This window comes from Cuculus canorus, chromosome 8 (genome assembly GCF_017976375.1).
Source record: "Cuculus canorus isolate bCucCan1 chromosome 8, bCucCan1.pri, whole genome shotgun sequence".
NCBI classification, from domain to species: domain Eukaryota; kingdom Metazoa; phylum Chordata; class Aves; order Cuculiformes; family Cuculidae; genus Cuculus; species Cuculus canorus.
Genome location: NC_071408.1, coordinates 34,405,657 through 34,420,172, shown reverse-complemented (window position 1 = coordinate 34,420,172; position 14,516 = coordinate 34,405,657). Strand labels below are relative to the sequence as shown.

At 42.2% G+C, this 14,516-nt stretch overlaps 1 protein-coding gene across 1 annotated transcript in view; it reads right to left on the bottom strand.

Moving 5' to 3' along the window:
- Positions 1-783: 783 nt before the first annotated feature.
- The window catches only part of RPAP2 (RNA polymerase II associated protein 2), a 37,072-nt gene continuing 23,339 nt past the window's right edge, over positions 784-14,516 (bottom strand). Inside the window, exons 13-14 of the mRNA XM_054073791.1 lie at positions 7,239-7,388; positions 784-6,662 (exon numbers count right to left, since the gene is read on the bottom strand). Of these exons, the coding sequence (XP_053929766.1) occupies position 6,662; positions 7,239-7,388 (151 nt within the window). The 3' untranslated portion in view covers positions 784-6,661. The remainder of the gene's footprint in view (positions 6,663-7,238; positions 7,389-14,516) is intronic.

Here is a 14,516-nt window from a genome sequence, read left to right as displayed (position 1 = left end):
AGCCCAGCAGCACAGGGACACCAGCAGCCGTGGCTCATGCTGGGAGCGTGCGCAGCTCCTGTCCAGCTCTCTGGTGCGCTCTGAGTGAGCGGTACCTGCCGGCTCTGACGCAGAGAGGCGTCATAAATGCCACGATCCCAGGGAAGAGGCCTTGCCTAACCCGGTGGAACCCAGCACAGAACACCCGTGCTGCTCTTTGGCAAACAGGGAAACCCAGCTTAGTCCCACAGCAAGGCTCTAGATCAGCTCAGAGAGATAAAACTCATCTTAACACAAAAGCATAACGTGCTGCTCAAATTAATCTCTTCTTTCCGAGAGTAACTGCTGCACATGCAGTAAGTGTGCACAAAACCTAAGAGCATCAAATGGCCTCCGCATGCTTAGGAAACAACGCCTGCTCCGAGCTGAGAATGTTTCAGATTCATTTCAATTTCAATTTATGTGATTTCTCCTGTTTTTCTCCAGCACTGCTTGCTGTTGGGGTGTGTGGTTTGACACTCAGCTTGTCAGCTCAGTATTTTGAGATTGTGAGTTTTTTGAAGAGGGCACATCCGTGGTTATAGAAGAAAAACAAGAGGCATCAGATGTGCCGTGTACAAAAACACAGAGCTTGGGAGGATCTTAGAAAAGAATAGTGAGCAGAGCTGACATGTGCTTGACCTGGAGCTGCTGAGGGCTAAGGCAGTATCTATAAAATCACTCATTGTCCAAGTTCTCGGATGCCTCCTTAAGAAATTACCTTGAGAAGGAAGAAACACTTGATTTCTAGCTGTGAAATTTTATAATAACCCGATGATCTTAAACAGCAAAAAAAATCCACTTTCCTTTTAGTTTTTTAATTAAGAGCCCAGAGCTCAGACAAAAAGAATCCATCCAAAAAAGCTTTTAAGTGAAGGATTTTTCTTGAAACAAATCCGAGACTGTGATTCCTAAACAAGGCATACAATTCCCAGGACAACAGTTTTCTCTTGTTTGCATCAACAGGAGCTTTGTCATCAGAGCTTTAAGCAGCCGAACGGCTGCCCTTGTGAGAACAGCAGGAAGTGCCCGCACTGCTTCAGCCCCGTGTTGCCCCTGAGACCGCTCGGGCGCTGTGGCTGCGTCCTGGGAACACCTGAGGCTCGTGGACGGGTAACCACTGTCCGTGCAAGAAGGACTCATCAGGCCGCAGAGGCACACAGGCGCAGGCAGGTTTGTGTAAAAGAGAACTGGATGTAAAACTTGCTCAAAACCCAACAACTGACAGGTTTACAGCGGTGTCTGCCTTCGTTAAAATGCAATTATTATTCTAGCATTGTTACCAAAAGACCTTAATATTTTCAAACTTGATTGTTAATGTCTCTCCTGTGCTGACAGGAATTCACCCTCTTTTCTGGCTATGCAGCTCAATACACTGTACTGACACAACTCCACATGTGCTGCCTCGGTGAAGTATTTTGACTGTATTGCAGGTTGGTTCCTGCTTTGGGACCGTGCCTTCAGTTTGGAACACCCAGGTTGTTTTGCACAAGAAGTGCAGGGGATCCGAAGCCACCTCCTAACAGAAGAGGTGGCACTTGGGGACTTGGCTTAGCAGGCATGGTGGTGTTGGACTGGATGAGCACAGAGGTCTTTTCCAGCCTCAGTGATGCTGTGATTCTGTTCTATGACATGCCAACTGCCGGAATCACGTACCTGTCCCTTGAACGACAGCCAGCCTTGCTGAATTAGTCCTGTCCACAGATTTGTGGCCGTTTATTCTATTTGTTAAATGAACAAATCAGAAGCATTTGCAAAAGGCTTTCTCCTGACCATGGATAGCATTTGCAATACAGAGATGTTTACGGGAAAAACCTGCTCAGTGGCAAATCCTGATTAGGAAACATTATCATTTTTTTTGCATAATAGGTGAGATAGACATGCCTAGCATATGGTTGCTATAAAATACCTCGGATGAGTCAGGCCTCGGCTGACAGCTGTAAGCAGGTTCGTTCTGGCTTCTCAGATAATGCTACCAATTACAATCTTTTTTGTTACTTATCTACTGCGCTGTTAAATTATATTAACCTGATTTGTAGACACTCCCATTTGAGTAGAACAAAAAGGCAAGATTTATGATGTAAATCCTGATCCGAATGTTTGCAGCTTGTTAAAGCTGTACCCAAAGACCTACAAGCTCTCTATAGTAATGCCTAAGGCCAACCAAATCACAGGACTCTCCCCCAGAAGCTGCTGCCGCCCCACCTTGCATTCAATTCAGTTACTTATCCCATGTGGTTTAAGAGGCTAAATAGAGCCAGAAATGGCATTGGTTTGATGTGGCTTGCAATGATGCCGGCAGCCCCACTGGCGTTGTTCTCTGACCTTTGCAGGCAGCTCCTGCGTATAATCAGTGTGCAAAAGTGCACTGCAGCTTTGCCTCTACAGAACAGGCTGCCGAGCATGCTGAGGGCTGCCTCGCAACGGGAGTTCTCACAGTGCTGAGACGTGTCAGCTCTAGCCTGCTCCTGAAAGAGGGGCGCTGCTTAGGGAGCTGCTGGCTTGAGGTGGCAGCGGGTCAGCTCAGGAAACCCAACGAACCTGTGACATCTGAAGGGCTGGTGGGGCCACAATTACTGCGTTATTCCGATTGATAAGTGTTCCTAAACCTAGGACTGAAGTCTACACATTCAGCTGCGGTGGGAAAGTCACAGGGAAGGCAAATGTGGCTCACAGATATCAGAAGCACTGCACCGAAGGTTGGTGGCCTTTGCTTGTGGCCTTTCCAGCCCTGCCTGATTGTTAATGCTGCCCCAAACACGATGATGTACCGAGGAGACTATTTTGAGGAGGATGCCCCATATATCTCACAGCATTGCCTGTTTTCCAGCCCAAGAACAGTTTAAAAGGGCTTGTGCTCGTTTCTTACCTTTCTTTATGCCAATTACACTTTTTTGGCCCCCCTCATCTATTTTTTTCAGAGCTCCTGGTTGCTTCACTTCTTGCTCTACAGCTGCAAGCAGCCAAGGGCGAGCGACAAACATCTATCATGCACGTCCTGATCAGCAGCTGAGGCAAAGCATGCTTTTGCTCTCAGAGGCCAGGGTGCTCAAATGCGAGCTGCTTGAAGACACAAGTTCCCAGCTCTCTCCCCTGCCTCACTAATTCCTGTTTAGCACCACAAACACCACAGTTCACCTTCCACAGCGTCTCTCAGGCAGCTCATCTCCCAAAGCACTGCTTGTCGTCTGTGCAGAGAAGCGGTCCTAAGACGAAGAGTCACAAAAAGAGAGCTCACAAGAGGAAAAGACTCTAGCAGCATTGCTTTCTGCCTTTGTTAATGGCAGGCACACCCACTTCCTCCGGCTCTAATCAGAGGCCAAGGGGCTGTCAGGTGGCAGAGCTACGCTGCTGAGAAACAGAGGGCTTCATAGGGGCCCAGCCCTGCCTTGTATGCCATCTGCTGCTTGTGGAAACCTAAGACACGCCAAAGAGAGCCCGAGCCTGTGTTTTCAATATTTAATGCTCATTGGAAATGGCAGTTCAGCATTCTCTGCCAGCCCAGTGTGACCAAGCTAAACTCACCCATGGCACTGGGTGTTGGTGAGCGACTGCAGAAGTGACCGGTAAGGATGGAAAGCTGAGAGGAAAACTGCAGAACTAGAGCGTGATGCCCAGGATGTTCTTTCAACACACGGGCATTATTTTTTTTCCTAAAGACTGCAAGTCTTCAATTCTTTTGGCTTTAATTCTTACTGTTAAGAAAATAATTCCATGTGAAGCAGCAGCCATTGAAATAAGCAAACCATAGGCTCAGATAGCCGAGAAGCTTCCTGCTTTGCAGGGCAGTCCCCGCTTGGTTTGCAGCCGCACTTTACCAGTTACTCAAGAGAGAGCCAGTCTATAGTCACAGTTCTCAGCTGACTTACCCACTTCTGCCACTGGGGAACGGGGCAGAGGCGTTAACACCACCCACCTTGGAAGCTGTGCTGAGGTATGATTTGGAGAACCTACATTTAAGAGCACTGTTTCTCTCCAAAGTCAATGGAGACAGGCAGGTATCTAGGGTTGGATGCCTAAATTTAGAAGGCGTGAATACAACTTTCTCTTTCTTTCTTCCTTTTTCACCTCTCTGCTATGTTAGTCCTTTTCTCTCCAGCAAAGGCCAGCTGTGTCCCAAAGTCCCACTGAGCTGCATTTTCCCCTTCTTGCATTTTGTAGAGTCCAGATTCTCCCAAAGTAGGGAGAGAAGGGTAGAACACACAAGTTCAACACACAGGATCATCACTTCCCCCCCTTAAATCACAACAAATACCACTTCTAAACTACTCACTGAAGCTGAAGATTGATGATGCAGGTGAATCCTCTCTGTGTGGTGTGCACAGAGCCCTCGAGGCCCCAAATGTCTCTCGTGGATATACCCGGCCCTCTGTCGTTCCCTGCCTCACTCTCTGAAGACAGGGCAGAGGTACCTTTCCAGTTCTGGGTTTAGACAGCAGCACAGCCACCTCAGTTACACTTGTCTGGATTCACTAAGGCTTTGTTTTGTTTTCATAGTCTTCAATGAAATGAATCGAGCTCTCCTGCTACAGTGGGTATACGCATACTTTCTGCATTTGCTTACATGTGTTTTACTCAGGTCTAAGTGATATGAAATCATTAAAGTGAAGTGAAGAATATCCCTTCAGGGCATTTCCAGCACATTACAGAACTTTCTCCTGGGCTAGTGAAGGTGGTCATGAAGAGAATGGTTATCCTGTTCTCTCAGGGCAAGGAAGGGACGAGTGAGCTTACTATACAGCACCAAGGAGGAGACGCAAAAATCCTGGGAGCTTACTTTTTTGAGCTGCTAAGGCAAACAGTAAAAGCAGCTGCAGTGAACCCTGCTAGAGAGGTCTTTGGGCCTGTGACCTATTCACTCTTACTGCAAGACCATGTGTTTCCCACATCGCATGTGCTGAACACCAAGCCTAAAAATAACTAACAAAAAAATCACACCACTAAACTGACAGGAAGTGTAAAACCTTTCAAATGAGAGCCATCAAACCTGAAACACAGCAACATTCCTGCTATGATGTGCATTTGTGATGCCTTTAGGTGTACTTGGTATAGCAGCATTGTCACAGAATCACCAGGTTGGAAAGGACCCACCGGATCATCAAGTCCAACTATAAACCTACCCCGAGTCATGGGGTAGTTGTAATTTTGATGCACCAAGGTAAACGCACCAGAAACACTGGCTTGCTCAGAATCCACAGGGAAGTACCAGCTAAAAATAGAAATATACTCAACTTCCAAAATCAGAAGCAGGTAGATATAAATTCAAACTTTAAGTTTTGCTCAGAGTATCATACTTACTACTCAGGCTTGTCTAAGCTTCTCTTTTGGTGAGGTCTTGTGCCTTCTTTGTGCGTGTATCAAGTAAAAAGTGTTCCACTATGCATTCTTATGAATTTGACATCAGACACACTCTGATCATGATGGGTATTTTTTTCCTACTGCATACTTAGAAAAGCGAACAGCTCTAACTCTGCATGAAAGGTTTTCCTCAATCTCAATTGCTGCTTTTGCAAATTGTACTGAACTTAACTTCACATTAGTCAGTTAGGGAAAGTCAAGCATCATCTAAATAAAATCCACTGCCAACAAAACTTCTGGGGAAAAGCTGTATGCAGAGACTTCTGTGTGCCAGGGGAAATCGACCTATTTATCCTGATTATCATGAAGGAATTCCAGAGCAATAAACTCAGTAAGTGCACAGCTCCCTTTTGGTGCCCAAGTACGGAAATAAACCAAGGGAATACATACTGGTTTTAAATGGCATTTACCAGCCCTGCTAAGTCACACTTCAGCCTTATCTCATGCCGGTGCTTGCGGCAGAGCAAGTGCTGTCCCTTACGGCGTCCTTCTCCAGTCTTTTCAAGACCTACACACAGAACTATGCGATGGAATTATGTCTTATGGAATCATTAAGGATTACAAGTGGATTAGTTTTAAATTGCATTTTATAACCAGTCAGTGACAGAAGCAAGGCAAAACACACCCAGCCAAGATAACACAATTCTCTAAAACAAAATGACTAATGAAAGCAAAAAATTAAGCTTTTAGTTATTCAAATATATTTAAAGTCCAAATCAGTAACAATTAGAGGCTGTTTAAAAATAACTTTTGCACAAGTTCAGGAACCACCCCTTTTCTTAGAAGCAGCAAGAACAACAGGCTACGGATCAGACCTCTTTGTGCGCTGTCATCACCATTCATAAAGGGTACTGCTCTGTGCATCAGCTCAGCTGGAACAACATCAGCAGCAGCTTTCTCAACTATCCAGGCTAATACACCTTTTTTTCCCCTCCCTTTCTTTCCCCAACTCCTGCAGATAAATTTTGGCTGAAAATTTCCAAAGCAAGAAAAAACCCAAACCAATCAAAATTCTTTTCTACTGCTTTGACACAGTCAGTTTTCAGAAGACCCATGTTTTAACCAGTCTTCATGCGTACCTTGAATGACTGCTGTTATAATTAGCTTCTCCACAAGACTTCAAAATCCTTATTCATAGGAAGCAAATGAAAAAGCAACTGCAAGAAGTACAATTGATACTACATTTCATGTTTCATTTAAAAACCAGTTCCAACAATTGTAGGTAGTGTTCTGTTTTCTGTGACACTATTGCAAATAGCAGGAGATGTCAGGATGATCACCTTATTCTGTGGGGAACAAAGGAGTAAGATCAGTAATGTTAATATGCTGATCACTTAATTAAGTACTATAATTCTATATTCTTCTAAACAGTTGAATATTAACGCCATAAATAAGGTATTTGCTCTTTAATTCTTCAGCCTAGGCAGAAGCAAAATGCACTCTCACCATTACGCAAAAAATGCACAGCTTTCAGCTTAATTTTTTTATCACGAAGACCGAACATAACCATTTCAGTGTTATAATAAAAAACCCTGCTGAGACTCAGCCATTGGAGCCACACAAAATTTTCAGTTTTATAAATTGTATCAAGTAAAAATTCCTCCTGAAACTGCAGTAAACCAACTTTGTATTCTCAAAAGATTAAAGTGATAAGTAAGCAGCTGGCACTTACTGTAAGAGACAAAATGATTACACTCATTTCAATACCACATCTATTCTTTTACTTCAAAATGTGCTTCACACATTTCTGCTCTGGCTAATATGATCTGTAGTTGCTGTGTGGACTTACAGAATGCTGAAAATTCAAACTGTTGTTAACTGACTTAGTTCCTGACCTGCAAAACCACTTAACATTGACTAACCAGTCAAGCAGGCTGTCCTTCCCAAAGATGCTTGTCAGACTTTCCAGATCTTCACTTTTGAAGTGCAGTTCTTCCAGCAATGTAGTCAGGAACTGGGTATACGTTGGACTGGCCTGAGTGGTCTTGAAAACTGGAGTATGTTGTGACAGTCTGGAAAAAAAAACCCAAATCCAACATATTTGATACAGAAAAATGACTTTTCAGCATCAGATGTAAAAAAACCCCAAAGTTCATTAATCTGAACACCTGTGCTGGAGAAAGGCAGTTTATAAGGTAACACTTGGCTCCTTACAGTACATAAGACTGGTGTATTACATACAATATAATTGATAACAATACAACAGCCCACACTAAGAACGAAGAACCTGTTGCTATTGTCAGAGAAACTGCCAGGCATTAAATAGTGAGAAACTAACTTAAAAGGAAGGAAAAGTTATTTCAGCTGTGGATCAAGTTTTTTTCCTTACCTGCACTTTTTTTAAAAACTAATTAAGCTACTAATTAGCTGTTAAGCAGGAGACTAAATCAGAAAGTAATTTCAAAGACACATAGCTAAGTTTCTAGCCATTAGTAAAAAATTGTGCCTCCATGGGACAACTTCTTAAGCATTTATGAATAGATACACCAATGCTTCGATCTTGGAAAACTGTGTTCCTTTGGCATTTACATCATGCTTTAACTTGTCACTTGAAAAGCAGTTATTTTCAAGTATTTTTCTCTGCTGCTGGAACAGAAGCAGAAACTTTCATCTGCGAGAGGAGCCAGCACAAGCAGCTGGTTTTCGCTGAGAGGCAAGTTCCATCCTCCAAGTAATGCCGCTCCAGTGTATGTATTCGAGGCACTGCACAACAGAGCATTAAGAGCTCTGTGCTTATCCTTGCATGAAATGCTAACTGAATTAAACCATGATGGCATGCAAATAAACCAGAACAGGATCTAAAATCCATATCTTCAAGTCACTGCAAGCTGCAATGATCCTATCTCTGAAGAAACTATCATGACTAATTCAATTATTGGTACATCAGACTTCAGGATCATGGAATTGCCTTGAAACTGCCGCATCTTCAAAAGATGTAGAATATCAACAGGAAACAGGATGCTCACGACTACAATAACAACCAGCTACTGTGACAATGAAGAGAAAAATATAAATTCTACTTTTCTGTTAACTCTTTCACATATTGCAGCATTCATGTGGAAAAAACTTTACGTGAATAAAGTCAAATAAAAGTAAGAAAAGCTAAAGGCTTAAGTGATTTTGAACCAATCACCCACAGAAGGACACAGACATAAGGGTTACTGTCTAAAGTTAGACCCCTCTGCTTCCAAGGCTGGCCTCCAGCACTCTGTTCAAAGGACACGGTTGTGCTTAGTGCATGGAAAAACAGCCAGGTACGTACCAGACTTCATGGAACAGCGTCGGTCCCTGCACACCCACCTATACCATATGGGAACCAGGTCTTTGTAAAGTTTAAAAACTGTTTAAAATGTTAAACTGTATCTGATTGATAAAATTCCTATTTGCTGGCTATTCCACATATGTTACGTGTTCAAGAGAAAAAAAGGTAAATTCACATGAAGCCCAAGCTATTGTTGTTGAGCTATTAAACAACATCTGGCTACCACAAAGTGTTTACATTTTGGGTTTCAGTGCTTCAACTCAAGACCCAAGCTTTCTATGAATTAGTCGCCTCGCAAAAACATTTAGGAGTTCAACCTACACGAAAATGTTTTCAGCAGTCAGCCACACTGTATGTGCTTAACAAAAAGTGCTTACAAGCCTGTAGCGTCAGTTCAGGTGATTAAACACGGCTATTAAAAGTTCCGAGAGATCACTTAAGCCATTCCAGCAGCGCGTCCTTAGAACGGTGCTGAAGCACACTTGCTCCGCGGCTGTGACAGGTCACAGTGTTAACAGGGACCGACTTACAAAGAAACATCACGGCACAGGAGGCGCTCTGTGGAGCCATGACCTGTCCACTGCTACAATAAACCATTAACCTGAACGCTATCTGAACAGAAAAACCCTTTACACTTAAAGTTGTCTTCCCAATATTCAGATAGAAAGGAAAAATATTTTAAGGGAATCCCTACACCAACCTGCATTGCTGGGATTCGGCAAGGACTGGTCAGCGACCCAGTACTCTTCTGTTTGTGAGCAAATGGCTCTGAAAGCAGAGCAGCTCACTGAAGTCTAAATTGTTGACTCAAAAGCAGGGAACAGCGCTCTTGCGTGGGTCACAGACAAGGGACATTAATCGGCAAATCTTGTCAAATTTCCACTCAAAACTCAGGCTTGCAAGACAACTCTGAGTCAATATCTGATTTGGAAAAACACAGTAAAGAATGCAGGACAGCCCTTCCTTATGAATAATCAATTTGTACTTAAAAGAATTAAGTTACAAAGCCATAAACTCGCAAGTTTTCCAGCTTTCCCCTCCAAATATTTATCTTATAACCATTTGGGGCAGTACTACCTAAATACCAACTACTTCTGAGATTTACAATGAGTATTAACCTACTCTTTTTCCCAGCTCTGTACCTACCATTTCGAGCTGAAATCATGACGGAAATAACATCTGATTGCTTCTACAAGGTATAAAGTATTGGAATGGCACCGCTTGGATGAAAAGAAAGCACCTGCAGCAGTGCTGGCTGGCAAGTGGTAGGGGAGGGATTGTTTTTCAGACTCATGCTGTGGCAGAGCGGTGAACAGGTGCTCCGCAGAGGAGTCCAGATCAAGCCTGCGGCACTGGACAGGCAGACAGCTGAGCTGATCACCTTGTGCCACTTCTTGGGCCAAAGGTGGGCTGCAGGGCAGTGTGAGGAGGATGCCTTTACTTAGGAGCTTCTAAAGCTGTTTCAGTAATGCAAGGTACTTTAATGTCATCAACAGCCCCAGAATCCCCCAGCAGCTGTCTGCAGTGAATTTCCTACTCCTTGCATTGTAGGTAGATGATAGAGCATAAAACCTCACCCCCAGATTGAAATAAACCTTCAAGCAGATTTATAAAATATCAGCGTGATGCTGCAGGTTATTCTCAGTAATAGTTCATCTCATTTAGTGGTAAAACCCCTCTAGAAACACACAAAGCCACGTTAAATGAATGAATGGGGACAACCCTGACATTATAATGTGTTCTACTACACTGACACACAAGCACTGGGGAGTTTTGGGTTTATGGTTTGTTTGTTTAATAAAAATACTTCAAAATTACTCACATTACTCTGGTGTTACAGATTGGATGGGCTTAGCAATGCAATAAAAATATTATTAATCAGAAATGTAATTATTTTAATATAACAGTTTTATAGAATACAGTCCTAGATTTCATTTAATTATGTTCCTATGAAGGAAGTCTCCAACGCAACTGATTAAACAAAAGTAATTGTTTTGTTTAAGACAAATGGCTAGACTGAGTCAATACAACAAGTGTTACAGAGCAGCAATAAACCTCATTGAAATGGAGGTGCACTGCAGCCTGTAGACCATCTGCCTGTCCGTACAACTGGAGTGTCGCCAAAGGATCAATCACTTGATAACAGCGCTTCAGTTGATGGGGTGGATGGAAACACTTGCCACATTTATCCATTTCATGAACGCCTACTGAGAGGTGCTCAGACATTTTGGCAGAATAAGTCAAAGCACCACTGTAATTCTGAATGTTCTTCACGATACGTTAACTGCTTAATTGGAGGTGGAGTCCCTCACCTACCAGTACATCGCTGGATTCACTACACTCGCCTAGCGACGCAATCTTGTTAGTAAATTATATTAAATCACAGCAGGGATTTCCCAGCTCTTAAAGCAAAATGAACCCATCAGGCAAAAGTGAAGTACTGGCCAGAAAGCACAATGCAAATGTAGTTTGAAGGTGAAGGTGCAACACCAGGGAGCTTAAAACAATAACCACCTTTGGTAAAATGAAGCGGTTACACAATCACACTGTTCTAACAGAAATTAGAAACCTTTACAGCGCAACTTATGTAATTTAGCCGTTACGCTCACAGTTTTGGTTAGAAAATCCCACTCGTTTCTTACAATTTTAGTCTGAGCATGATTTAAAAAGCTCAACATTTAAACAGAACCCTTAAAAGCAAAAGATTGTCTCTGGAGTGAATGTTTTCCATTAGAACCCATTAATATTTGACAGACAATCCTGAACTGGAAGCATCCAACTTACAAACAAGATGCAGAAGTATTTAAATATATCTCTGGAGTTCAGTCTAGAATTAAGAAATATATCTCTGGAATTAATCCAACAGTACTAGTGTCAAAAAGAAGGTAATTATGATGACCGTCATTTGCAACACTGAAATGAAAGCAGCCTCTAATGTGGGGCCCTTTGTTAGCACATCCTATTGGTCCAAGAGGAAAGTCCGGATTAAGGGGCAGTTTCCTTTAATCTCCTCAAATTTATTCCTATATTCTGTTTTCTTAATGAGTGATAAACCACTCTAAAGTCCGCAGTGTTGAATGATAACAACTGACAGAAATAAACAGACAAGTTTCTTACTGAGGGAAGGGAAAAAAGCTACTTCTGGGCCAGTTTTAAACATAGCCTGAAGACCCTACTCTCATCATAAAGAGAAGAATTTTGTAGCTGAAGTGCAACTTGTGTTTTATTTATGATTTAACTTCCTTTCATCCTCGTGTGCTGCCTTGCCCACAGAACCCAGCACAGCCACTCCAATCCTCTGGTGGCAACAGACGCTAAATTATTCATAGTTCAAAATTTTTGTCCACTACATTCAAATCAATGCTACGAACACTGATTCAAAATCAATGACTGGAATTCCTACATAATCCAAGTACGTGTCAAAACTTAAGGTTCATTCAAAAGTTATCTTTGTTAATTTTTTCCATTACCTTCATTTTCCCTATGCAGCTCCCACACATTTGTTCAAGAATAATGTTCTCTTTGATGCACGTTTATGTTTATACTTATATAAAACATACGTTTTCCTTCTTTCAAAGTTCACCTTCCACAAACACTTCTTGGAGTTGGTGTCCAGATAGAACTTTGGTTCCTTTTCAACAGGGCCTAAATGTCACTTGACTGCCAGCAACACAAATACCACATATGTCTGTCAAAAACCGATGACTTGGGCAATTATATGCAAAGCAGTTTCCAGATGTCTTTTAACAGTGGATTAGGAAAACCTCTTGGCAGGTGAGAAGCCTAAGGAAGCACCAAACCCAGCTCAACGACACCTACTGTTTCTCATCAAGAGCACTCTTCACACAAATTTTACCTGGATCAGAGAGTTTTTCACTCTTTTGTATTAGCAGATACGACTGCAGGAGGATTCTTTTAAAAACCCAGTGGATCTGGTGCCCAGCTCTGTGTTACCATGTTTCAGGTTATTACTACAACATTAGTTCATGAAGCACCAGAACTCTTACAACACCATGTGCCAGTTAAAGCACTTTCCTTCACACAAGGATTTGTTCCACAAGGTTTCAGTTCAGCTGACTTATCTGTATAAAGCCAAGGCAACAAAAGCTCACAATACAAACCCAGAAGCAATCACTACCAGCTGTTTCGCTCCAACAAATCTAAGTTTCTCAGGTACATGTCTCAAGGACAGGCCCTGTTCAAAGAGCTCCACTATCGGAGGTCCGTTTCCTGCTAGCCAGCTGACAGACCAAAGGTACTTCTCAGCCCTACCATGTATTCCCACTTCTCCCTCTTTTTTGACTTATTCAAAATCTAAAATTTAATAAATTTAAAATGCATTTTAAAATTGATCTTTTCAGTCTCCTACTCTTAACCTTTTGTGTTCCACAAAGTTCTCCAGTGCCACCTCTCACAGACTGGAATTTATACCACTGAAGTCTCTGGACTACTCAGCTATGTCAAAGTAAGCACAGATACAAGGGTCTGTGAGGTTAAAATAACTTAAAGTGTAAGTTTTTGAGAGCCTGGATCTTTTAAGTACTTTGAAAAATAGACAGTGTTGTATAAATTACCGTGCACATATGTAGGGCAATTTAATATCTAAAAGATACTCTTATATACAAACCTGGTACATTTTACAAACTAAACATTATTTCCTATAAATCCATTTTCACACTCACTGGACTGTTTTTGCTGCCACAGTACTGGAAACGTGTTCCTATCAAGTCATTCTCCAAGTGATATGCAAAATCCAATAAAGATTAAGTAAAACATACTGCCCTACAGTTAAAACAGCTCCAGTGCAGTGTGCTTAGGTAAACAGTTTGTCAATACTTGACTTTATAAAATGTACTCACCTGTGCTCAGTTACCGTGGAAACAATGACCATAAAATTGATTATAGTTCAGTTTCACAGCTTTCGAACACTGTAACTTGATTATCTGCCTTTCAGTCCAATACACAGATCAAACACCTGGAACAATGCAGCTGAGTAAAGAGACATGCCAGGAATAGAACCTGCTTCCATTGGGTCCAAATTTTTTTTCTTCAGAGGGTAAACCAGAAGGATCTCAGTACTTGCCTTTCTCAGATTTTAAAACTCAGATTTGAAAACACCAGTGCAGTTTTAGCCCTCTCAAAATGACATTCATAAAAATCCCTTCAAGTTAAGGATTATCAGGAACCTTTTCCCAGACATGCCAGCTCTCAGTAGGGTTAAAAAAAAAAAAACAGCGAACCCTCCTGTTCCTGCTTAGTTGTTTTATTTCCAGATCTATCACTGACTTGATGATATCCAGCAAACCCATTTTCTATTCTTAATCTTAGCATCTCTATAACAGAAGAACACTATTAACACTGATCTGTGAAAGTATGCAGACTTAAAACATACTCCTAAAAAAGCAGAACATGTGATGAGGTTTGAAACAATATGAAGAGCCATGTGACTCTTAACTATTCTTTACCCTTTTAAATAACTGAACACCTCATCTCAGAAATACTGAGTTTTATGATGAACGAGTAAGACTATTCAGTGTCTTCTTAAACTGTTCTGACGGATACAGAGAGATGGATGGAGTGGGAGGAGGAATCACAGAATGGTTTGGGTTGGATGGGGCCATGAAGGTCATCCTGTCCCAACCCCCTGCCACAAGCAGGGACACCTCCCACTGGATCAGGCTGCTCAGAGTCCCATCCAACCTGGCCTTGAACATTTCCAGGGATGGGCCAAGGAGGAGACTGAGCAAAACATGCATTTTTGCGGAACACAGGGTATAGCTGGGGTATCTATGAAAATGAAACAAAATATTTTGCAATCCCAAGCCTCTAAACTATCAAGAGTCTGTACTGATTCTGCACGGATGCTGGTTTTACACAC